Below are 27,942 nucleotides of genomic sequence, written 5' to 3'. Positions count from 1 at the left end.
GTGGTTAAAACCACCAGGATGTCCCTCATTTTTTGAGACCTATCCTTCGAAGAAGCTGGGCATTGTAAATTTATGTTACTTCCAATTGGGTTGCAATTTTCAAATAGCAGACCTATACATTCCCACTCTCGTCCGTCTGTAAGACTGAAATTCTCACAATAATTCCTCGTTAAAATTAAAATAATGCCATAAACTTTACACTTAAAAGTTGAGGAACAATCTCCGAGTGTGAAGTTACTTAATTTTCTCCCTCCTCCTCCTCTTTCTTTTCTTCTTTCCTTTTCTTCTTTATTCACTCTTACTTTATACTTCAGCTGATTTAAAACTTTTAAATTAAAACTTTAGAAAGTATTTGAAAAATATTTGAAAGTTATAGAAGAGAAAAATCTCAACAGAAAATTAAACTAATTGAGAGGAAAGCAAAGTTTTATTAATAGACAATTTTCAAACATGTTAATGATAAAAGGTAGCCCAAAATTCAGTTAACCATTCTAAACACTAAATTACCGTAATATGTATGTATTAATTAAGATTTAAAATGTAACCAGAACGGAGAATTAAACCCAAAGGCGAATCAAATTTAAGATAAATTTAATATATATATATATATTTATAAATGCGCTGCCAAAGTGTAAATTGTTCAGAAGGGAATTGGATGAGAAGTTGTGTTGTGTAGTACAAACAAAGAAAACTAGTGTGTGTGTGTTTGTGTGTGTGGTCTAAAGAGAAATCAGCTAGAGAGAGAGACCTTATTGATCAGGTAGATGTATAAGTTTGAATAGAAAGTGGAATGGTGCATTATAAGCTGTAGAGAAGTGGAAAAGTAAAAGGGATTTTTACAGTGTTTACTTTAGATATCCGATACAATTTTAGGAATTAATGAAACGTGACAAATTTCTAATATTATACACGTTTGTTACTTTATCTTTTGGGAAATTTTAAACTCCCTTTTCTATCAAGGTTTAAAATTTCTGTATCCCGAGGCGAAATATTATACACTTCACACTTTGATAAAATGTTAAAATAAACTGAATTTCTTCCAGATTTGTTATGGTGAATTGTTATCGATTTAAAAGATTTTCCTTGTTTCAAATTTTATGAAATAATATTAACAAATTTGTTTCGTCAAACACAGTTTTCACACATGTAACTCTTACTGTATATGCTGTTGCAGCTGTTGAAACTGTTACTACATACTCGCGTATTATCAATAATTGTTACTGTTATAACCCATATTCATATTTTAACTGTTACTGCGTGTGTTGCTGTAACTGTTACCACGTGTCCTATTTTTTTTTTTTTTTTTTTTTTTTTTTTTTTTTTTTTTTTTTAACTCTTTCCGCCCTGTGGGCATTAAGAGGGCCTCTTTTAGAAAGCCCATTATGGGTTCGGCCAGGCCCACAATGGGGCGACCGGGTGGTGAGGGACGGGGCCCGACATATCCGAACGGACCACCCCCGAAAAATTCCTGGGGATTATTCGACCCGTTCGGATTCGATCCCGGGTCCCCCAGAGCGGTAGGCTGCCACCTTTACCGCTCGGCCATCCGGCCGTCCACGTGTCCTATTGTAACTGTTTCTACGTACCACCTTGTAACTACGTACTCTGTTAGTGTTTTATTAATGTTATTACGGACCCGTTGTATCTGTTACTGCGTATCCCTTTGTAACTGCATACCCTATTATTGTGTTCCGGGTTGCAACAGTTATAATATGGTACGCAGTAACAGTTAGTTACTACGTACCCTATTATAACTGTTACTACGTATCCTGCTATAACTACGTACTTTACTATAGCTTTTACTGCGCTCTCCGTTCTAACTGTTATTACTTACTCTTTGTAACTGTTAAGTACGTATACAGTCATAACTGTTACTACATATTTATATTTTAACAGTAATCATGAAATGAAATGTTATTCTTCTGAGAAATCCATTATCATATAGGTTAATGTATTGTTTACTCTATAGGAAAATGTACACAGTATTAAAACTTACTTTTTAACACAGAATTAAGTGAACGCGCGCTAAATTTAATTCCTGTAAGTGAGATAATAGCTAAGTATTTTCTTTGTTAATTAACACGTAAAGAAAGTTTTGCAGGATTTAAGTGTTTGTTTATTGTTATAAGAGTGCACTTGATACTTTCGAAGTACGAGTTTCGCTAACAATAAATAACTACCCCATTGATGCTTCACCATTTTCATAACAGCAGAAAATCGAATTTTCATGCCGGATAAAAGGAATGAAACATTTTTTCCTCAGTAATTTCAAAGAAAAATAAATTGTTCTTGTTCGGGAAATGCGATTGAATTGTTAAATTATGGTAAAACAATGCATTCGCTGTCACAGAAATTGTTTTACGTCACGCACATTTTTTAAATAATGACTTCATCGAATATCGACATTGTTAGCATAATATAATATTATATTATATACTCGTGTATTCTTCTATATGCTATTATCGAACATAACACGTCACCATACTATTGTACTAATGATTTATCACACAGCAGGGAAAAAATGCGGATTTTCTGCACTTATATAATCGATAAAACAAGGAATTCCTCTAATATTTTTAGGTAATTTTGCGCACAAAGTTTAATAATTATTTTTTTTTATGTTTTATGTTTTTCAAGTGTCAGGGTACTTAGTATCAAAACGTAATTTATAACCCGGGAATTACGCATAAAATTAAGCTTACATAGCAACAAATCTATATAGAAAACAGCAACAAATCTGCATAGCAACAAATTTTGTATAAGCGCAACAATTTAAATCTGCGCGTGAGTGCTACTGTATGCGCATTGTACAAAATTAATATGCCAACTTATTTGTTTATCCAGATTTTTGTTTTTAAGCAGTTTGAGAAATGTTTTCGTATGTTTGCACCTGTATACTGAATACACTTTTGCAGTGCACATGTAATTTTGCAAGTGTATTCTATATACACGTGCCAGAATAGTTTTATGCACTTTAATGTTTGCAATGGTATGATTACTTAGTCGTCTGATATGCACATATGTTTCTGTGCAACCTCCGAATGCGCGAACTGTACAGTAATTAAATGTCGAGTAAATTATTGTAGAATTGTACGTACATTTTGTCCTTCTTACACGAAAGAAGCTTATATATTGATTACATAAAATAATTTAAGGTACGTGTTACGCGCAATTCTTGGAGAAATGCCCAACGTTCGAAGCTTGCAGAAAAACATTTGTAAGATTGTGTTGATAACATGCAACCTCTTCAAGTTTATTTTTCTTTTTTTCAAGCGTTAAAAATGTAGGATAGAGAATGGCCCAAAAGTCAATCAACCGCAATTTATATTGGTTATACGTAAAGCTGTTAACTGATTTTTGCGCCAATCCTTACGTAAAAAGCAACTTACTTAATTTCGACGACGGGTAAACATTTGTGGAAGATATAAAAAAAAATAAGAATGTCGCATTTCGTACATATCTACTTTGTTTCCCTGTCATACATAAATAATTATTTTGTATTCCAGATGAAAATTTTAAAAGTAGATTCCATACTTTTTTTACGGAATAAATCAGTATACGGAATTACCTAGACGAGATTTAATATTTAATTTAAACAGGTTGATAAATATTCAATAAGAATAACAATAAACTCGTGAAGGTTGTTAGTGGGTTATAATTCAGAATTTCACTTTTTAAAAGTGAATTTCTTCTAGTCACTTTCTATTTTTTTTTCTATTTAATCAACACGATTGCAGAGAAGAATTAAGAGGAGCAATTCTTTCCTTTAAAAAACGGTAGTAATAAAAGGTGTGCGCGAGAGAAGAGAAATGGAGAAGTGTGAGTGAATGTGAGAGAGTGAAGAAGGTAAGTGAATGTGAGAGAGTGAAGAAGGTAAGTGAATGTGAGAGAGTGAAGAAGATAAGTGATTATGAGAGAGTGAAGAAGGTAAGTGAATGTGAGAGAGTGAAGAAGATAAGTGATTATGAGAGAGTGAAGAAGGTAAGTGAATGTGAGAGAGTGAAGAAGGTAAGTGAATGTGAGAGAGTGAAGAAGATAAGTGATTATGAGAGAGTGAAGAAGGTAAGTGAATGTGAGAGAGTAAAGAAGATAAGTGATTATGAGAGAGTGAAGAAGGTAAGTGAATGTGAGAGAGTGAAGAAGGTAAGTGAATGTGAGAGAGTGAAGAAGATAAGTGATTATGAGAGAGTGAAGAAGGTAAGTGAATGTGAGAGAGTGAAGAAGATAAGTGATTATGAGAGAGTGAAGAAGGTAAGTGAATGTGAGAGAGTGAAGAAGGTAAGTGAATGTGAGAGAGTGAAGAAGATAAGTGATTATGAGAGAGTGAAGAAGGTAAGTGAATGTGAGAGAGTAAAGAAGATAAGTGATTATGAGAGAGTGAAGAAGGTAAGTGAATGTGAGAGAGTGAAGAAGGTAAGTGAATGTGAGAGAGTGAAGAAGGTAAGTGAATGTGAGAGAGTGAAGAAGGTAAGTGAATGTGAGAGAGTGAAGAAGGTAAGTGAATGTGAGAGAGTGAAGAAGATAAGTGATTATGAGAGAGTGAAGAAGGTAAGTGAATGTGAGAGAGTGAAGAAGGTAAGTGAATGTGAGAGAGTGAAGAAGGTAAGTGAATGTGAGAGAGTGAAGAAGGTAAGTGAATATGAGAGAGTGAAGAAGGTAAGTGAATGTGAGAGAGTGAAGAAGATAAGTGATTATGAGAGAGTGAAGAAGGTAAGTGAATGTGAGAGAGTGAAGAAGGTAAGTGAATGTGAGAGAGTGAAGAAGATAAGTGATTATGAGAGAGTGAAGAAGGTAAGTGAATGTGAGAGAGTGAAGAAGGTAAGTGAATGTGAGAGAGTGAAGAAGGTAAGTGAATGTGAGAGAGTGAAGAAGGTAAGTGAATGTGAGAGAGTGAAGAAGATAAGTGATTATGAGAGAGTGAAGAAGGTAAGTGAATGTGAGAGAGTGAAGAAGGTAAGTGAATGTGAGAGAGTGAAGAAGATAAGTGATTATGAGAGAGTGAAGAAGGTAAGTGAATGTGAGAGAGTAAAGAAGATAAGTGATTATGAGAGAGTGAAGAAGGTAAGTGAATGTGAGAGAGTGAAGAAGGTAAGTGAATGTGAGAGAGTGAAGAAGATAAGTGATTATGAGAGAGTGAAGAAGGTAAGTGAATGTGAGAGAGTGAAGAAGGTAAGTGAATGTGAGAGAGTGAAGAAGATAAGTGATTATGAGAGAGTGAAGAAGGTAAGTGAATGTGAGAGAGTGAAGAAGGTAAGTGAATGTGAGAGAGTGAAGAAGATAAGTGATTATGAGAGAGTGAAGAAGGTAAGTGAATGTGAGAGAGTGAAGAAGATAAGTGATTATGAGAGAGTGAAGAAGGTAAGTGAATGTGAGAGAGTGAAGAAGGTAAGTGAATGTGAGAGAGTGAAGAAGATAAGTGATTATGAGAGAGTGAAGAAGGTAAGTGAATGTGAGAGAGTGAAGAAGGTAAGTGAATGTGAGAGAGTGAAGAAGGTAAGTGATTATGAGAAATAGTAGCGTGAGAGAATGTAGACTGAGCGTGTTGATAGAAGAAGGAACTGAGAGAATAGTAATAATAAAGTGTGAGCGAACAATAATAAAAGTGAGTAAATGTGGGAAAGTTATATTAATAAAAGGTGAGCGCGTGTAAGAAACTATTATTATTAAAAAATAAGTAAAAAACAATAGAATAATAATAATAATAATAATAATACAAAAATTACTAAGCCCACAAAAAATAATAATTAAAAAAAGGTGAGTAAGATAAGGGGATTGAAAAATTTGTTTTTGCATATTTACAAAAAAACACAAGAATTTTTTCAATCACTTTTTCAATCTCCTGAAAATTAATTCGAAGAAAATTTAAGCTAAATAAAAACACAAATAAAGTTTTTTCCTACCTGTTTTTATCTATTGTTTGCATAAATTAAAGTACTTTGCATCTATTACTTCCCAATTCCTTTTTGAAGGTGCTAATCGAAAAAAAAAGAATTTCCATTAATTTCACTAAACTATGGCATTTATCTACATTAAAAATACTTTTAAATAAATAAATTTTCAAATAATCACCGTTAAAAATTGTAATTTTATGAGTAAAAAAACGAGCCATTATTTATTGTGACGTGATCGCAATACTGGCTTGAAATTTTTAAAAATTCAGGTGACTTCCGGTTTAGACCGGAAGTTCGTATACAGTTAATCGTAACCCCTGGCTCTTATTCTTTCCATATCTGCTCACGATTTTCATCTACGTAATTCATTTTCTCGAGATTAACAAAGAACGAACGGACAGACAGCCGGAATTTACAATTCTGCAATTTGAAAAATGTAACCCAATAATCAATCATGCTGATTATCGATTTAATATTTATTTTATAAAAGATATCATTTATATACATTAGCATGCTGAATTTTATAAGGTAAAAATGATATTATAAACCTAACCTTAATTTCATTAAAGAACTTAATAAAGTATCACGAGGATTTAATTAGATTCATTTAAAAAAATAAATAATGATTGTAAGTTGTAATTAATTTATTAATTACTTCATATTTTAATAAAGATTTAGTCCTTCGTCAAGTGTATGTTTTTAATATGGATAATAACAAATATTTAAATTCTTTCACGGGTGACATGGTTTCTTACTAAGTTTCTCGTTAGGAAGAGATGCCCCACATTTAAATTTTGCTAGGATATTTCTTTTATTTGATACTAGGGAGATTTAAATTGCTAAATATTTATTTTTCATTGTGTATTAGAGTGTCTAAAATGTTTTTTTTTTCTGCTTGTGGGAGAGATGCCTCATGTATATATGTTAACAGTTTTTCCCTCTCCCCCTCAACTGATATTGGCATTTGGTTTGGTTTGGCTTGATGAGATAAGGCAAAGCAACACTTGGGACTACTAAGTGGGGTAACTGGCCCCTGTTTATATAAAGAAAGCCCAGAAATTCCTAGTTGTTCGGGTGCGAACCCGCGACCAACCAGTATCTAGTGGTTTCTCCGTACTGTCACTGTAAAAAATAACTGGAAGAACTGATTATGGTACAGTTTTCAAATTGCATACGTCCGTCTGTCCGTCCGTTTTTCGTTAATCTTGAGTACAGAGTTGGATAGATGAAAATCGATATCATATATGAAGAGCTTAAGGCCGGAAGTGACGTGATTTCAATTCAAAAAAGTAAACTCGATTGTTTTAGTTTTTATCGCTTGATATTTCCCCTAAACTGGCAGTAACTTGGAAGAGATACCCCACGTTTAAGTTAGTTAAATTATAGTATATTTCAATTAATATTTGGAACACGCAACTATAATATGATTGTTTTACAAAGGGAAATGTTATCATTTCTTTTATATTTGTAGTATCTCAAAATAGATGTGCATTAAGAAAAGATGCCCCATAACTATAAAAAATAGCTTTACAGTCGATTTTCGAAAGTTCAACTCGCCAAATATTTTTCTTCTTGTAGTTTGCAGTGTCATTTATAATGTACTGAATGTCTAGAAGTAATAAAACAGTTACAATTTATTATTATTGTTATTAATACAATTATTAATTAAGTTTTTTTCTTGTTGTTATTAATTATAATTAATTTTATTAATTAGGTTTTAAATCTCTATATAATAAATGATGTAAACTGTGGGAAAGAGTAATAATTGTATGGTGACATGAGATTATAAATCTACTATACCTTACATTGAGGTAGGTCGAGAGAAATGCCCATTGAAAAGACAATTGTGCCCATTACGGTTGAACCTCTAGCAGATAAGAGTAGAAAACGATGCCCTATCCCTACTGGCCAAGATAAATTATAGGGAGTATGAATTAGAATTAAATCCGGATCTCTCGTGGCATTAGAATATTATCTTTCTATGCAGCATTTGGTCGACCTATTAAGAAGAGATGTTCTGGAGTTAAATTAACTATAAAGTATAAATTTTATTATATTATATATTATAAGTATATTAAAGTATATATTATGTATTATATACAATCTCGAGATTGCTTCTCGTGTTTCTTCTATTAATATAAAGCTTTCGCGTTACAAGTTTTCAGGTAAAATAAGTTAGATCATCCCTATCCAATTTGGGCATCTTAGGCATCACAGACTTATCTAACAACAGGTACAGACTTATCCAAAAATAGACATCTCTCACAGACTTAATCAACAACAGGCATCGTCTACAGTGTAGACTCTACACTGTAGACGATGCCTATTTTTGGACAAGTGTTTAGACTCTACACACTTGTCCAACAACAGGCATCGTCTACACCGGCAATTCCCAACCTGGGGTACGCGATAGGTTGTTTAGGGATACAGACAAAAGTTAGTTATTATGTCAGAAAAAATAATATATCATGTATTACAAATTAAATACAAATTAATAGCATTAAAAAATTATTAGGTAAAAAAATGTTCCTTGCAACAATCACAAACTTTATTATACATTTCAAAATGCAAAAATAGAAATAAAAACTTATGCTGCCCGATTGTACAATGCAACAGATCAATAAATGTTGTGCAGTCGGTCAATGGTAATGGGGATACTATTATGTGTGATTAGTGCTTATGCTACGGACTTTTGATGATGGGGTGTGTTACCGTTATTATTATTATCGCTCAACAATATCTCCACGTGTTGTTTGAAAAAAGTATTTTTTATTGTTAGCAAGGAAAAGGACATAGCTAGTTTCTCCAGATTTTCTCTACAAGCAATAATCTTTTTCATTATTTATTCAGTATTTTTATTAATTTGTCATTGACAAGACTGTCTTGTTTATAAAATCGTACTGCCTGCTGTGTTACCAGCTTAGAGGTATGAAGGAGTACATGTCAGAAGTTGCAATTTGGCACAAAGTATTAGGTGCCTAAATCATGCGCGCATAAAAAAAACTAGACTTGTAGGTACTCAGGGACCGAGAACTGAGTCAAAATAAAATTCAAAATGGTGACACTCTCTACAAACAGGCAGTGCGAGATTTGCGCATGCGTTGCTCGTTGGGAAGTTGGAAATGCCACGGGGGTACGCTAATGAAAAAAGGTTGGGAACCGCTGGTCTACACACTTATCCAACAATAGGCATCGTCTACACACTTATTCAACAATTGAATAAACTAATAATTAGTTTCTTCAATTGTTGAATGTCTATTAAACTTTATTAAATTTGATCTTCTTATTCTTCTATTTTAATGAATTGAATATACAGTAATTAATTATTTATTTAAAAATTGTCATTTCTGTTAACAAAATTATTCAATACGCTTTCGGCTTTTATTTCATTTAAATTAATTTTAATAAAAATTATTTTTTTTATTACTCCCGAAAATTTATTCTTAAAAGATATAAACATAGTATTTAAACTAAAAAATAAAATAAAAATAGAGAGAGAGGTAGAGGGAGAGACATGAAGAGAAATAGAGATAGAGGGGGAAAAAGGGGAAGAGGGGGAGAGAGGAAAGGGAAAGGAGGATAAAGAAAGAGAGAGGGGGTGAGAGAAAGGAAAAGAGGAGGAGGAGAGAAAGAGAGATAGGGGAAGAGAAGAAGGGGAGGAGAGAGGAGGGAAAACAGAGAGAGGGTGAAGCAAGGGAAGAGGGAGAGAGAGAGAAAGGAAGACAGGAGGAGAGAAAGAGAGATAGGGGAGAGAAGGGAGGAACAGAGAGAGGAAGAGAAAAAAAGAGAGGGAAAGAGAGAAAGGGTGAGAGGGGAAAAAATACAGTGGGAGGGAAAAGAAACGGAGAGAAAGGAAGAGAGAAGAGAGGGAAGAGAAAGAGAGAAATGGACAACAGAGTGGGAGGGGAGAGAATGGATTTTAACACCAGTTTTAAAGTAGAATATCTGAGTAATAATAATAATATTTTTTATAGTAAATTTTTAAATTAGCTTCTAGATTATTTATTTAAGTTTTATTTTAAAATTATTAAAATGTGCTTAAATAATAATAATAATAATAATAATAATAAGTCAAAGTATTGAAATGACACCATTCTAAGAAGTAGCAAGTTTAAAAATTGCAAACTTTTAAAAATATTTCGAAAAAATAAACGTAAAAAGTATTTTTATGAATTTATAAAATAGAAAACATCGCCGAACATCGATTTACTTAAAAACTTCATAAACAAAATGATAATTTAAGATTTATAAGCACGTATCATTAAAGATATTCCGTAGAGGTTTTTAAATTAAATATCGATGCATAATTACATTTTTATTAAAATAAAAATAACATAATAATATATAATATAATTTATTACTTCATTTTTATTACATTAAACTTTGAACATTTTTTAATTTAATTAATATAATTATAATAAGTTAAATATTTTCCTTCTTTTTTCTCTTATAATAAACCTTTAGAGAAAATTAAAGTAAAAAATAAATAAACACTCTTTAAAACTATTTTATTATTAAAACAATATTAAATTTTTGTATTTTTATAGATAAACTTTTTAGAAAAACGTGTTAAATGATTATTTTTTGTTGCATTTTAACTTATTTTATCTTCAATTAAGCAACAATCAAACCTTCTAAGGGGAGTAGAAATGCATTTTACTCTCCTAGCTGTTATATATAGCAGAAGGACCATTCAAAAAATGACCTCCCCCCCGAAGATTTTACATTTTTGTACTCGGGGACCTTTACACGACGAGAAATACAAAAAAGTTGAAGGTTTTTTTCTGTATGTATAGATGTTAATGCGTGGAGGGAGGTTTCTGCTCACCCACTTTGAAGTTTAATAATTCACGTTCCTTTTGTCGAAATTTTCTGAAATTTTGCAGGAAGGTGTGTGTATAAATTTCATTTTCTCTGTTAAATTTTGGTGGTTAAAGGTTGAGAAGTTGGGAAGATAGAGAGGGTCACGTGTCGTACCTGGAGTGGGATCAAACTTTATGATTTCCTCGTTATTAACATTTACAATTTTTAACAAAACTCGCCTCTATCATCGAAATTAAACTTTTTGCCATTCCACAATAATTAATAACATAAAAAGATTTTTTATAAAATCACGTAACAGATGGAACCACATGCAATTTTAACTTTTTTGCCGGGAAAGTTAAGCAACTCGTTGCTGGATTTTTTTAACATTTCTATCAAGATTTATTTCATTGTGTTTTAATAATTTTATTACAAAAGCACGTTTACAGTTAGATAAGTAGAATACACTCAAAAAAGAAAAAAAATGGTAAGGGAAGAGCCAAGAGGATGGCATGGTTCAGTTTTCTTTAAATATCCTTTTCCATTCGATTCTAACAATTTGCTATTCAGCTCGAACAGGAAGAGAGTTTTCTTTGATTTGAAGTTGCAGTATGTCCTTAGATCGATACTCTACAAATGCAGAATACACTAACATGTTGTAGGATTTGGGAACGTGTAATGGCACAACGATGCTTGGCGGTTGTACTGTATGCACAACGTCTTCTCAGTTGATTGGTAATCTTCCAAACGGAATAAAATCATCGAAAAATCATCTTGTACATTTGTACACGCGAGAGAATTTCGTAAAAGTGCCCATTTTCAAATCCTTTAAACGTTATCTGTACTGTGTGCCACGAATGTTTACAAGGATCGTCTGAATCCTTGATTGGGTACTCGTTATATTCTTGAAATAATTGGTTTAATGCTTAATGTTTTTTTTGCACAACTTGTTATATTAGTCTTTTTATAAACTGGCAAAATGTCGTTTTTCCTGCAAACTTTTCTCATTGATTTTTTCATGATCTCTTTTGTATTAATTTTTTACTGCAAATTTTGAGTCATGAAACATTATAATTAAGACTATATTTACTTATCTTTTTCCTTGCTGTACTGTACTCGTGATTTTTTTCTTTAATAATCTTATTAAATTTGCATCGAAACTTATTTTTAATCCATTTTTATTCAGTTAGCAATAATAAGATGACTCACAATTGAAAGAAATATTCTAGTAGCAAAGCAAGAAATTGCACTTACATTACTTGGTTACAGAGCCAACTCTTAACCTTGTTTGGTAACAGAATAAAAATCATTCTGGACATTTTTAACCCATATTTTCTTCAATTCAATAAGAGTAGTTTCTTAACTCGCATTTCTCTACGATTATTCTGTTAATGATATACTGTAAAAAGAAATAAATAAATATTACAAAATTTCAAATTATTTATATTTAAATTTACTTATAATTTAATTATTAAAATTTGTAATTTGTAGCAAGAGTTTTTTTCATATAAATAATATAAATTTCTGTAAAATTTTATATTAAATATCTTAATATAATAATTTTATAAGTGTAAATGACAGTATAAAATTTTTTCATAGTGTATTGATTTCTTCTAAGTGAACTGTTATATTATTATTTATATAGGCTATATAAAGGTCAAAATATGTGTTTGTATGTATGTATGTTAGGTAAAGGCTTCCATACTGCTCAACGTATCTACATTTGGCATGAATATTCTTAAACATTATAGAAAGACTACTGTAGGGGTCTCCACCCCAAACACCTCTAAAGCCAAATCATCTTAACTTAAGCCCGAATAATTTTTGTGTTTGGTAGTTTTATTATCGTAAATATCAAGTTAATAAATGTATATTTTAGTTACTAATACTATTGTTTTTATCACCCTCAAAAACCCGAGTAACCCTGGGCACACGCAGCTAATATATTATAAATATATATCATATACAAATTACAAATCTGTCATTTGTACAGTTGTACAATTATTTATTAAACTGTACAGTTTCTATTACTCCTTCCACTCTAAAGCCTTTTCTCAGACCTATTGTGGGTTTGGCAAGGCCCACTGAATAGTTTAATTACTTTTAAATGTTTTTTAGGTGTTTAAAAAGAATTAAAATGTACTATTTTATGTACTATACAATACAATAAACGTAGTGTATAATGAAAGCAAGTGAATTGTACATTTAACACTGTGAATGTGCAAATATACTACTTTTATCTTACCTTATGCATTAAAACAATGTAGCAATAGTTTTACATTTTATCATTTATTGTACAATAAAACTATTCGTAGTCATCCTTATCAGATGAAAACCTGTAAATGGCGAACAAACTGTTCTGAACAGACGCTACGATACTACGATTGCGTTTGAATACAGAGAGGGCATTTTTTAAAGTAAAAATGGGACATATTCTCCAAATGGTAACCTCAGTAACCTCTAGAAAAAAGGAGGACACGTCCTCTTTTTGGATACCATCTGCTAATCCTATTCACAGCGTATAATTACACAAAAAGATGCACAATTTGACTATGTTTAAGACTGCATTCAGACAGACTTTTCTTCAAAAATGGTGTTTTACTACTTGTAAACGAATTAGGCTAGTTCACACTGGCTCCTCTTACGTTACGTTATTTCTAGCCAATCAAACAAAACGTTTAATTTGCCAGACCTAACATAACGTAAGAAGAGCCTGTGTGAACCGGCCTAATTATATAGGCCGGTTCACACAGGTATACAAGTAGTAAAACACGATTCTTATGTATTACCAGGCAAAAAATGATTACATCGCTATACGAAACAATGAAAAGTAATGTTTTCTTATTATTACAACCAAGAAAAACATAAAAATCTATTGTATTTTCGTGTGTTATTCTATTACGTAAAGCTTTACAATACTCGGATCGCGTATAACACTAGTTTAAGACAAAGGCAGTATTAAAAATTCCAGATGTTCTGAACTGTACGCGTGTTGCTGTAGTAGTAAGAGTAAAGAATTTTACAACCAACCATCTCTCCATCATATATTTTTTTTTTTATACGTCTTTAGGTCTGGTTCTGAACGATTTCATCCGCCATTTTGAACCATTGTATTATGACCATCATTCCTTGCGAGATCAGCGTCATCGAATCAGACGTTCGGCCAACATGGAATTCCATCTTCGATTTACCGCCCACAACAGGTACGTTTATTACGTTTTTCTACAATTCCTCTCGAGTTATTTCTTCCGGAATTCCAAATAATCTGTAAAAATTTCTATGTCTTCCCCCCTTTCTTCTTCTTTATAACGCTGGAAATGCATTCCAACATTCCAAATGTTTTGGAGGTGTTCCAAATATCTTCGTTTTAATTCTCTAAAATGATTACGTGCTGCTGACGTAACAATAATAGCACTCCACGTAACAATAATAGCATCCCAAGTAACAACAACAGCAGCAGCACTGGCAACGACAACAACAACGTTATGATTTATATTAAGCTAATTAGAGCTTTTGGATTCTAATAAAGGGCCTTAAATAATGAGCACAATTTAAATTTTTCAGAAAATTTGCGTGTAATCGTCATTAGCAGACATTTTTCCAGAAGGTTTCTTAGAAAGTTTAACATTGCAAAAATGGCTGTTGAAAAAAATCAGAATTTAGGAAAGTAACGCGTAACGTGTAAAATTAGCGTATAAATTAGTTTATTCCGGGGGTAATTAACACATTATTCTCTTAATTTCTTTAATTAATTTAATTTTCTGTCGATAAAGGAAAAAAAAAGGTTTTATGATGCAATTTTAAGCAGTCGTTACGAGTAACAAATGATAAAGTCAATTCTGGAAGTGTTACTCTGTTGTTATTTTAAATTTATTCTATTGATTGGACGTTTTTTCACTTAAAAATCTTAGAAACTTAGAAAAAACTTGTAAGAAGCTTGTTAAATTGAATAATAAGCATCATTTTAACGAATTGATCGTGTTACAAGCCAACTGCTACAGTAACAACCGCTTAAATCTCCTGTAGAATTGTTATTTTAATTTTATTCGTTTAATTTGATTTCTTTCCTAAATAACAATTTTAACAGCGCTTAAAATTAGCGCAGGAAGCAATTTAAATCGAGCATATCAAGCATAATTTTAGTAAAATTATAGCAGGAAACGTATAAGAGAAAGAATTAATTACTTTTTCTGTAGAATAGGATGCTTTATAACGCTTAAAACTTAATAAAGGAGCGCAGTTAAATGGAATAAAATGGTGTAATTTTAGCAAAGCCATCACAATGTAAGCGAAGTCCACAGTAAGAAACTTCTGAAAATCTTTTGTTTGTAGGAATAAAGTCAGCAATTGCCTCTATAAATCAACTTGTATCGAGAGTGGAAAGAGTTGCAGGAGGGAGATAAAGATGCGGAGAGAAGTATCGATATCCCAAGAAACCCTTAGCATCTCCTCTGATGATTCTTGTATATGATTGCATCCCTGTAGCTGGGAAACATTTCCTATTTTGCCATGTTATGTTGGAAACTTTGGATGAGCGCAGCAGCATCTGTTAAGATTCCCAATGGAAGTTTCCTTAATATGTGTAGAAGCGAACTTTCTAAATGGAGCTACCTAATTGAGTACTTGTACCGGGGATGAAGAAGAGCAATTGTTAAACCGTGACAATTCCGTGATTGCTGTCACAATCTGGACACTTCGCTGCGCTTTCTTTAGGATGAAGGGCAGTTTTCCTCTTCGACAATAAATACATTGGGAGTAGAGAAAGTTCAGCTTTTATTGGTTTGTCGTTCTGAACGCAGTTTAATAGACTTTCCTGTCAGTCTATTAATTTTTTAAAATGTCTGAAACTTTTGCAGCTGTAAAAGTAAATAAAATATATATATAATAACATAATGAAGTAAAACTTTTCAGTTATATCAGTTGCTTTTTTTTTTAAATTAGACTCTTTTTATCTCCAATTCTTCTGAATTTTCTGGTTTTCTTTATCGATCTTAAGGGTTATGATCAATGGAAGAGAATTTTACCTAATTTTGCGTATTTAAGATGATTTTTAATTGAAATTTTTCCATTATTTGTAATGCGGAATACCCTTGTTGAGAACATAGAGCTGTCCATAAATTACATACGCGTTTTTCTTGAGATTTTTAATTCCCCTCCCCCTCTTGTCCCAGTTTGTCCAAATTTCCGTAATCCCTCCCCCCTTCTATTGCGGACGTCATTTATAAACAGCTAGCTCCATATCTTCATTATCAATTAACATAGAATGCCCTCACGGAGGGTATTCCATATTGGTAATATTATTATCAATGCGACATGCCCCCAATTGGATTCAATTCATTCGAAGCAAGAAATTGCTTCAAAGAAACTCAATAAAATTCTTAAAAAGTCAAAAATTTTATTGTTTTTAGTGACTTTAATTAAATTAATTCGTTTATGCAAAATCGCGTGTAATTACGTGGCACATTCACATTCATTTATGCATTTGTGGATGCTCTCCTGGATCTACAATGTGATAAATTCGATTCAATTCAAAATTATTTATTATAAATTCTCAATCGATTTAACTGAAGATGAAGTTTTAATTAATTGAATATAATACCCCGTTCAATTAGAATTTCTTTCATAATTATCCTGAACTTATTTGAATTTATAATTTGAAAATCTTCTAAGAATTTACTTGGAATATTCCCAATAAATTAATATACTGTACTTCACATTAATGTTATTGTTAATGTGAATTAATTTAATTTACATATTACTACTAAGAATATTTGCGTAATTATTGAAAATATTCTATTTTAACTTTGAGAGTATTCACATTTAATGAGGATATCCCATGTCCATTCTGAAACAATTCAGTTAGTGAGGATATCTCACATTAATTCTAAGAGAATTCACGTAATTACTGAGGATATTTCCCGTTAATTCAAAATATACTGAGGGTATTCACATGATTAATGAGGATATTCGTGTTCATTCTAATGATATACACGAAATTATTGAAGACATACCACGTTAACTCTGAGAGTATTGTATAGTTACTGAGGTATGTAAATACACAATAATAACGCAAAATACCCTCAATAATTGTACCGTAAAGTTAAAATTTAGGAAGCTAAAGAGCGATTTCAATTATTGGATGGAGTGTTTTAGATATTCTTCCGATTTAACTTAATTTTCTTAAACTTATTGTTGCATTTTATACTATAAAATTGATTTAACTTTCTGTAAAGTGGCTGCTGTAAGGAGTAAATTTATCAAGTCACTTTCAGTTGAATTTTCTTTATCCTATGCGATTAGCATTGTGGTTAAACCACACTTTGCCACACTACAGTTTAGAAGTAGAATGGTAAAAAGATATCTTCTACGTGCTCCAAATCGAGATAACTTTTTTCCATTTTACTTTTATTCACAAATTCTGTTTTTTATTATATGAAAATATTTTCTTTTATTCTCTTTGATGCATCTCTCTGAAAGATTCACTCGGAAAAATTCCCATCTCCGCTCTTCTTCTTCTCCCAGATGCATACTAGGAACCATGTTCCATTCACTAAATATTATTGAGAGGAGATAAACTGTGTTGTCACCTGAAGCCGAAAGATGCTTTCCTTTCGTGACAGCAGCTTTTAGTGATACAGCACTCGAGGCGGTCTCCTGGAAGATATTACACTACCCTCCACACTATCCCAGCTGTATACTACTACTCATCCCAAAACTCTTTATTGTTCACTAAATATTAATTCGATATGGTGTGTTGTGGTCGTATATAATACCGGAAGAGCCTATCCTCCATCTGTGGATCCACTTCTCTTACTATAACAATGGACTTAATCGTCCGTAGGAGACACTAACAGTACTTTCCTCGTAAAAATATATACTTAATTGCGGATTATTGGCGTGCAATTTGAAAATTGCAGACATAAACATTTCTGTCCTTCATAATCCTACCCATAAGGGTCTGCCCATAAAAGCCAGCCCAAAATAACTGGTTAATTTTTAATCTTACTGTATTATGCTGTGGCTCCTCCTTTTAGGATAGTGTCTCATTCATTATAGTAACTCCATTTACTTTTAAATAGAATAAATTAAATATTAAATTAGGTAATTTGTATTGTGCTTGCATATAAAATTGAATATTCTTTCCGATAATAGAATAGTTTTACAGTAATTAAAGCAATGCTGAATGCACTCAACTGTGAGAAATTTGCACGCATCGCAGCTCGCTCCCTGTTATATTTTTGCATTATAATCATAATACATAGATTGAACCTACTTTATCTCTTAACGTCTAATGCATTATACAATTTAGCCCCAAAAAGTTTTAAAATATTGCATCGAATAAGCCGTATTTATAATGTAAGTAAGCTATATAATGACACGGGTGAGAAATTTACTCTCATCACCTTCGTATTTTACTGTACAATAAATTTCTTAGAATCTAACTGTTATAAATTGAAGAGCAATTGTAGAGCCTGTTTAGTCCTTGTTTCTGATAAGTCTTACACTGTTTTGTATACATTTAATACTGAAAATCAACCTTTTACAGTACAATTTTAGTATATTCACGAGAAAAACGTTCTTTTTTTCCAGATATAATCTTGAATTTGCTTAGAACTTAAATGTTAGAGAATGGAGAGTATTCAAAAGGTAATCCTTTATAGGACAATTCTAGTATAATTTTAAATCTTAAACCTTAAATATTTGGATAGAGTGCACACTTCTATCAATACATCGCAGTATAGTGTAAACTAGTACATAAGCCAGCTTGAGCTTTTAAAATAAAAAAAGCCACCCCTTATAGGACGATTTCAGCTCATCCTAACGAAAGAGAGTTTCTATCCAAGGATAAGCTGAGGAAGGAGATTCCCTTTTCAAGCACGACCTGAGGAAGGACGGTACCTATGCAGAGATAAGCTGAGAAAGGAGAGGCTTTTTTCAGGGATAAGCTGAGGAAGGAGCCTTCTTCAGAGAAGGAGTCTTCAGTGACAAATTGAGAAATGAGAATCCATCTTCAGGCACAAGTACGGGAAGAAAAGGAAGGACTCTCATTACTCACTTCATCCTGAAAAATGTTTAAACTGAAAATTACACGTGAAAAATGGCATATAATTTCGCGTCCAAACCTTAACCATTTAGCATATACTTTCGTACAATATAATTGCAGTAGTGTGAAGCACCAAATAAACCCGTACCATGCAACTGCGCTCAGCTTAAGTTTCATTAAAATCAACGAAAAAACGAAAAAAATCACCTCAATGAAGAAAACAATAGCATTTTATATACATTTCAGCTATAGTACCGGTATATTATCTTAATTGTTTGAGCGGAGGACGGTATATAAATGTATAACGAGCCATATTTGTTCGGTAGTTAGAATGCATAACATAGGCATTGTTCGATGGCAGGTGGATATATCTCAATCTATTAATAATCTTCTGTTTGACGAAATGCTGAATATTATTCTGTGATTAGTCGTTTCTACAATGGTTGTAAGGGAGGATTACAATTATCGCTTTGCAGTTAATTACCTTCCGAAGTTAATTTCCTACTTCTACTAATGACAGAAATATCAACGAGTTAGCTTGAATGTGTTTAGCGATAATAAGCTATGCAAGATTAATATATACAGGGGTGGCCCAAAATTCGGTTAACAACTGGTACTTATAAACTTTACTAAAATTATTCAAAGTGAGATCTTTGTTATAAAAATTCACTTTACACAAGTGTAGTAGACGGAACACAAACACAAAACACGGTTAAGCGACTTTTGGGCCATCCTGTATGTTCATAACATACTTATTAGCAGAATTAATTTTTTTTTAATTTAATTTTCTTGCCGATGATTCCTGTTTTGAATGCTTTACGAATAAAGGAATTGTGACGTGTCCGTTTGCGGTCCCTCTGTTTTTTTTTTTTTAAACAAAGTTTTTTCTGTGAAAGTTATTGTTTTTTTTTTTCTTATTCTAACCGATTTAATATATAGCTATAATAAATTTAAGGGATAATGCCAGGTTTACATGCTCGTAAATCTGGTCAAAGCAAACAGTTCGATATTTCCAGGAAGTTGTAGTTGAAATGGGGTTTACAGGCAGAGGAAATTGTGTTTGTGTTGTTTTCTTTTTTTCCTCGACCCCCCCTAAAGCTAGTTTACAAGATAAGTAAAAATATTGTATAATAATTTGCAAGATTTTAGTGGGTACAGTACGCCTAGAAGGGCGTATAAAGTTTGTGTTTTGAACCAACCCGTCGCGGGTGGTTTGATAAGTTTAAAAGATGAAGTTGTAAAGCTAAATTTTCTTAATTTCCTCAATTTAGTAATTGAAAGAAGTTGGAATAATTAAATTCCTAATGTGACGAATATACAGGGTGGTCCAAAAATCAGTTGACCATTCCAATACTTGTTCAATGCGAGACCCTTCAGTTTATTTTATTCATTCGTAAGGGAAATGGACAAGCAAAACGCACGGTTAACTGACTTCTGGTTCATTTTGTGTTAAGAGTGCAAATGAATGAATTTTCTTCGAAACCTGCGCTAAACAGGAGGATAAACAAAAGCGCAGTTTCTAGCAAAGGGGTTAACTAGAGCGATAAATTCGGAAACAAATCTTTAAAACTGCTAAATCGACTAAAATATTTACTAAATATTATGCTAATTAGTCGAAATTCTAGTAACAACAACGTAACGTTCATCCTCTCTACGGGTATGGCCATTGGGGAGTTTATAGCAATCGAATCTTAAACAAACACTGCCACACGTCTCCGCGCGTGGCAGTGTTACGTGACAAAAGCCATTTGTCACATGATGGAGTAGCGTAGCCGTGGTTCCAGATGTGCCACATATTTCTGTATCGGAGTCATCTTGTTTGTCCAAAGGACCATCGTCACCAAATGACACTACTAAAATAAAAGGAAAAAAAAAGAACAGGGGGAGAACTTACTTTCGATCGATAACTTTGATAAATGTTATTAGAATATTTTAAATTTATTGTGTGTATTCGTGGATAATTACTGAGTATAATGGTCGTTAACTTTTATCGTAATCGATAATTAAATTTCGCTTCACTTTCACGCTAAAACTGCTGCAGATTTTGAAAATTCCTAATTAAATTCGGGTATATTGTTAGATGAGTTTCAATTTAATTTGCGACCAGTTTAAACAACTATACACTTCAAATGGGATTTTGAGCGTTTTATTTAGAGTCATTAGGAAATTCTGTATCTGTAAATATATCTACTAATAGAGAAAAGATAGTAGAAATCCTATGGAATAATCTTTCTGTGCGCTTTAAAGAATATTGCAGGATTTTTTGCATTTAATTTTCAATTATTTTAAACAATTATATGAAAGAAACATGCAATACTTTAGATTATTCAATCAATCCATATATTGACGTAACAAGTTATGTCAAAAAACACATTCAATATTTCTACAGACTTACAGTACCTACAGACCAGTTACTACAGACCTGCAATACTTACAGAGCAGCAACTATAGATCTACAATACCTAAAGACAAGTAACTACAGTCCTACAATACCTACCGCACCTACAGACTTTCAGACCAATCCTACTACTGAATGACAAACATGTAAAACATGTAACTACAGACCTGTAGACTTGCGTACCAATATCTACAGACTTACAAACGGTACGATGGTGCACTAAGTCTCGCTTAATTTTTAACAAAATATATAAATTCAAAGCTTGATAATGTAATTAATAGTCGTGTGTCAGAAAATTAAACTACTTATTTACTTCATGTTTTCTGCTTTACGTTTATAAAACACACTTCAAATGTAGCAGAATATGCAAATTTGCACATTAAAACAAACAATGCGCATAACCTCATTTAATCTTTACAGTAATTATCGTTATTAATTGTAGAATAAGCATGCAAAAGCTAGTAGTACTTTGAATTGAAGATAGGATGAAAAGAAAATATCATCATAAATACCAAGTAAACTATTGCTCGTTTATTAGATTATTCTTGAATTAGTCTATGATTAGCAGGCCAATCTTTCTATGCTAATTCAATATATTATGAAGCGGCAATCCAGACAATATAATTGATTCAGCACATTATAATATCTTCAAAATTTTAGAATATCCCGATAACGATAGTGTGGTAGATACTAGAACGATACAGTATGGTCTATCATTAAAAACAAGTTTAATATCTTTTATACTTTTATACTATATTTTCTGTACTATACATGGATGATAGAATGAAAATGTACCATCATAAATATCAGTGTTAACATAACAATCAGAGACACTAAATACAGTAATACCATACTGATCGAAGACACTAAAATAATACTATACCAGGCAAGTCCGCATGCGGCTCCCATGAATTTTGCAAAACATACGAAATGTAGGTTTTGCAAAATTCTCCCGCTCCCACTGAACTCTTGCTTGCTCATCTCTGAACTATACAATACTATAGTAACACTGTATGCCTAGATATATGTTGGAATAGCACCCACATTTTAATCAGAACAGTTTTATTAAAACACGCGCTCAGGTTTTAAATTAAGATACTATTTTCTATAATACTTTGTAAGTAATTTTATTTTTACAAATCCCATGTCCAGAAATGGAAATATGCCAATAACTGCTAACAATTTGATTTTACTCAATAAATAAATCAATAACAATTCTTATAATTCCTAATATTCGAATTTAAATAACGTTAACAGATTGGTAAGATTTGCCAACATCATATTTAAATATATATATAAAGTAACCCATAGAAACCAGATTTAAAGTAGAATTTTTGCGATAGAAGACGTAAAAAATCTGTAACGATATGGGAAGATAAATATTCTAATTTCCTAAAGCTTCTTTTCGACGATAAGATGATTTGTCACGTGACACCTGGTTGTCGCGTTTACTTGATGGTGGCCATGTCAGATTTTGAGAAATAGCCGAAATCTGCGACATTCGGAGAGGATGGGAGGGAAAGGAAAGGACGAAAACGAATAAGGTTATCCTCCTCCATCCAGAAATTTCGTATAATATAAGTCGTTAATCTTCCAAATGATTTATTTGAAGAATCACACCTTAGGCATCGAAGTTAGAGAAGAGCATTGCACAGAAGTTTAATATCACTTCTCGAATGTATCTTAATAGATTTATCAGTTCTTATAATAATTTCGAGGGTCCTCCAAAGTCGAAATTTTGTTTAGAAAGCTAAATAGATTCAGCATATTTACATTAAGTTTCGTGAAGTAAGTGCATCCCCTAGTCTACAATGTTTAAATCTCAGTACAGTGAAGTGAAGTAAGATCATCCACTAAGGTACAAATTTGAATGTTTAGTGCAGTAAAGCCAAATAAGTACAGTTCAATAACGTAAGGAGAAGTGCTCTTTAGTGAAAAGTAAGTGCATTTACTAAGCTGTATTTTTTTCTAGATCAGGAACTATGGTACTTCATTCAAGAATATCGTAAATAAAACGTGAGAAAGTAGAAAATTCCAGCAAATTCTTGTAAAAATTGATAATCTATAACGTGACATATGAGGCATGGATGAAATTTAAAAACGTCGCGTGTTAAATTTCGACAACATCCAACTTCTAGAATCATTTACTGGGTACCATACGCTGTCATCGCTTCTCTTGCTGAATTATATGTATTAAATATAATAATTTTGAGGGCAAGAAATGAATTATACAACTGAAAATGCCATAAATGAGACGTATCGTTGAACGTTATACACACAAACTCGATATGTCTGTAATGAAATTTCAACGTGTTAAGCTCAGTAAATAATAAATTTACTCAGTAATCCGATTTAGCAAAGTGTTAAATATGTTATAAACTAGTTAAATTAGCATTATTAATTACGTTTAAAATGTTTAATGGGCACATATAATAACTACTTAAGTTATGTTACTTATAACGCAATGATTGATTAGAAAATGAGGAAACGAGGAAGAAATTACGGAATTTTACTTTACAACACGTACTTTGGAAAGAGCACATTAAGGGAAATTTCATGTAAAAAGAAAAATCCTGCAGTGAGTTGTGTAACTTTCCATGCAAGTGTTAAAATTGTGTGTGGCGCCATCTGTTATGCGATCGTATTTAAAACTTTTTACATTATTAATTACAGTAGAGCATCGATTATCCGACTCAATTGGGGACTGGGGTTGGTCGGATAACCGAAAAATATGAAAAAATACATTATTAGTATAGTATATTAGTATAGCCCATGTAATTAATATATTAGTATATCGCTATTAACCTACTTCGCGTTGAATTTTCATCGATGTTAAGCCTAACAAAATTTTTTTTAAAATAATAATCGTCGCTATTGTATCGTAAACAATTATTTCATTATTTTGCACAAAATAAATACAGTACTGTACTGTATATTGAAAAATATATTCGGGTTACATATTTTACATAAATTAGGCCTATACATTAGAAAAAGAAGTCCAAAATTTTCTTTTGCTTCACAGCTGAAACTCGTTTTTTGCCGCTAAATCTCGCACACGTTTTAAAAACAGCGATTGGATAGCGTCGTTAAATAAAATTAAGCCTGGTTTAAATACTGGCCTCCCTTTCGTGGTCGAGCCAGTGTTGCCAGCTGAAACACGCAAAAATTTAACAAAAATAACATTAAAGTAGCCAAGACATAGCCAAATATTGTAGCGCCACATCACTAGCGGACATTTGAATTTGCCGACTAGAACGCGGTCGGTTAACCGATGTGCCGGTTCATCGGAGGTCGGATAATCGATGCTCTACTGTATTATAAAAAGCTTATTTATAAGAGTTTTATAAGCAATGGTAAATGCTAATAACGAGTAAAATCTTCATTACAGTTAGTCCGACCCCACTGGAGTCGGATGATTCCATCTATCTCCCCAACCAGTCGACCTTTAACTACCAAAATTTAACAGCCCAAACCCCCCTAATACCCAAACCTCTTACAAAAATTTCAGAAAATTTCAACAAAAGCAAAGGAGTTATTAATCTTCAAAGAGGTGAAGAAAATCGTGCCTCCTCTCACACACTATACTGAAAAAACCCCACGTTTTTTGAATTTCTGGACGTTTGGAGATCTCCCGAGTCCAAAAATGTAAAAATCTTGGGAAGAGGATCATTTTCTGATCGATCTCCATTACTTTCCTTCTGTTATATATATATATAACAGAGGGAAAGTAAAACGGGAAGTAAATGTATTCAGAGAAGGAGAGATAGACAATAGTTATCAGAAGAAAGGAACAACCTCCGACCATTAATGGAGAGTAATATGGAGGGAGGAAGAAGCTGACTGTACAACTTAAGCTAAAAGAATCTAAATGTTCTAGTTTTGCTAACAACTTACTCATTTGTGATCGTTTTCCCTGTGTCTTTCTCTAAAATCGATACAAATCTCACTAAACAGAAGAGTAAATACCATTTAGATTTTTAGTCTTTGGAACTACTTAGAAAGAAAAGTTCTTCAGCAATTAGTGCAGATTTACTGTACAGACAGACACAACACACGTATACATTTTTTTTCCTTTAGATAATCTGTTTCTTTCACGGCACAAAGTTTTCTTAAATTAGATAATTTGAAGTTTAGTCGAGAGTTTAAACTAATTTAACTCGATACTAGTTCAATTACTTTATAATCAATTTACTTTAACCCGTTGCAGAAGTATTTATCTACAGATACTGCAATGCTGTTCAGTATCCTGTTGAACACGAAGCTGTTCAACGTTAAATTCAATTAGTACAAAGCTAGAATTGCACGCAATGAACCACACACGTACTGAACACAGTTCAGTGTGAATATAATGTACTTCCAAGTTCAGTGTAGTGTTTATTGAGGTACTGCATACACTGAACACTAACTAAATTAAATTACACAACTAAACTACTGTACATAGTTCAGCGTGTGTAATTTAATTCAGTATGCACGTAACTCATTGTATATGTAGTTCAGTACGCACATAGCTGATCGTATACGTAGTTCAAGTGTATAGCCTTACATCGGAAGTACTAAACAGATACTGAACTATGTTCAAGTGCTTTTAAACTTTCTGTAGCAGTTTAATTTACTGATAATATAATACGGCAGACTTCTGTGTTGAATTTAAAGGTTGTTTTTTTATTCAGTAACTCGCTTCAATATCCTTGATTTTGATATCGATCGGAAGTTACTTTAGTAGATTTGAATGCATTATCAAATGGAATGAACGTAATATAATATTAATTATTGTAATTGTGTAACAATTAGTTTAATATTGTTCAATATGATATTTTTTTCAATAAATAATGAGCTTCGTGTACTTTAAAAATACGTAAATACTTTTTTTAATAGTTTAACTGAATACTTTCCATTTGATTTCGGGTTTAATTAAGAATCAATACTTGAGTGTGATTTGAGTTTGAGTGTTTTATATTATTTATCGCTTGGTTAGTTATATTTTAATAATGTATAGTGGTCAATAATGTATGTATCCCACGTTATCTTAGGCAATGCTCATTTAGAATGCATAAAATTTCAGAGCATCATCTTGAGTAGATGCAGAAATGGAGAACACCACCTCAAACAGATGCAAAGAAAGAGAGCATAACCTCAAACAAATGCAAAGAAGAAGCGCATCACTTTAAACAAATGCAGAGAAAAGAGAGCATCACCTCAAACAGACGTAGAGAAGAGGAAGAGCATCACTTCAAACGGATGCAGAGAAGAGGGAGAGAGCATAACCTCAAAGAGATGAAAAATCTTCCCACCATTTCAAACCGATGCAAAGATGACCAGCATCTTTCTCTGCATCTATTCAGACATTGCTTCTGTTCTGTATCGATCCGATGTGCATACACTCAAATTATTCTTCTAAATAAATGTCTAACCGTTCATATTATAGAAATATTTCACTCGAAAACGTTTTTACAGGTTGTTTAAGCTGCGAATGAAACAGGATTCAAGTGTGTTTGCATCGGATGCAGTTTTCGAATCGACAAGAAAAGGGAAGTTCCGCTACGATATGTCAAAAGTTCTGAAAGGTCATTTAGAAGGTGAGTAAAATTGATAGAAATTTCCCTCTACCTCTATCCTATTCATCCGATAACTCCATCAAAATTATCCATCATGTGATCCAATTATCTAATTTAACAAATTATTTATGAATCGGATTATAAAGCTCACCCCTCTTTTTTTTATACGTGCAAATAAGAAAAGTTATCTAATTTATGTGGAAAAATGTATGCATAAAAGTTTAATTAGATCGATTTTCCGTTCGATTCGCCAAAACTTCTCATAAGGAACGACTTAGTTAAGACAGTTTGTCTGTCCGTAGCAGCTTTGTTTAATTGTAAATTGTTTGTTAATTCGTGTGGCATGAATACTGCTGTGAGTACATGCAGGACTTTATGCAGGAAAGAAAGAAAAAACAAATTTCAGCAAAACAATTGAAATTCGTTAAGCAAAATGGACTGTAAAGTTGGATAAACAATAGGACTTAACTAATTTCAACTGTATTTACGTATAATTAACAAGAATTGGTTGGTTAATGAAGTCAACCTGAAAGCAAATTTCATATTTGTTACTATTAAACATGCTTCCAATTAATTCAGCTAGTTAAATCCGTGGGGAGATTCTAACAATGAAATGCGCAAGATTAACAATAATAGTGATAGAACATTTGAATTTTCTTACAAATAAGATGCCGAGCTGAAATTTTTAATCATGTTTAAATTTAAAATATTACGTGAAAATCGAGACCAGATATGGAAATTTTAGTAGAAAGAGATCCCGATTAAGTATAGCCTGTTTTGATTTTAATCTATCTAATGGCCTTCTAGAGATTAACGGAGGACAGACGGACAGACGGACAGACGAGCAAACGCTCGACAATGGGAATGTATAAAACTACAAACTGAAAACTGCAGCCAAAAAATCTAGCTGTAATTTTATGTGAATTTTTATTGCCGATTGCCACGTGGTATGAATTATGTAAATTTCCACGTGGTTAAGCGCGCGATTATTGGCACAAAAAAAAAAAAAATGATTTAAATTCATATCAAGTGAAAATAATACGATTTACTTTACGAAATAACACAAAAATAAGCATTTTTCTTAATATAAATTACCAAATTTTCACACGTAAACATACATACAGACACTCGCACTTACTCATAACTCTAATATCAAACATGCAAGAAACGTGTTAAGGTGTTTACGGTGTCACATTAGACGTATATTTCAAATAGGAATTTTGATATCGAATTTGCACACGTACAGACACA

The 27,942-nt window shown here is 32.3% G+C and overlaps 1 protein-coding gene across 1 annotated transcript in view; it reads left to right on the top strand.

Annotated features, from left to right (window-relative positions):
• Window positions 1-27,942, top strand: part of LOC136984551 (disintegrin and metalloproteinase domain-containing protein 10-like) — a 115,121-nt gene that overhangs the window by 57,009 nt on the left and 30,170 nt on the right. The window contains exons 3-4 of the mRNA XM_067281589.1: window positions 13,765-13,897; window positions 26,591-26,712. Coding sequence (XP_067137690.1) covers window positions 13,765-13,897; window positions 26,591-26,712 — 255 coding nt within the window. The remainder of the gene's footprint in view (window positions 1-13,764; window positions 13,898-26,590; window positions 26,713-27,942) is intronic.

This window comes from Centruroides vittatus, unplaced genomic scaffold (genome assembly GCF_030686945.1).
Source record: "Centruroides vittatus isolate TY-2023 unplaced genomic scaffold, ASM3068694v2 contig_120, whole genome shotgun sequence".
Taxonomy (NCBI): domain Eukaryota; kingdom Metazoa; phylum Arthropoda; class Arachnida; order Scorpiones; family Buthidae; genus Centruroides; species Centruroides vittatus.
The sequence above is the reverse complement of the archived record's forward strand: the minus strand, read 5'-3'. Positions and strand labels throughout refer to the sequence as shown.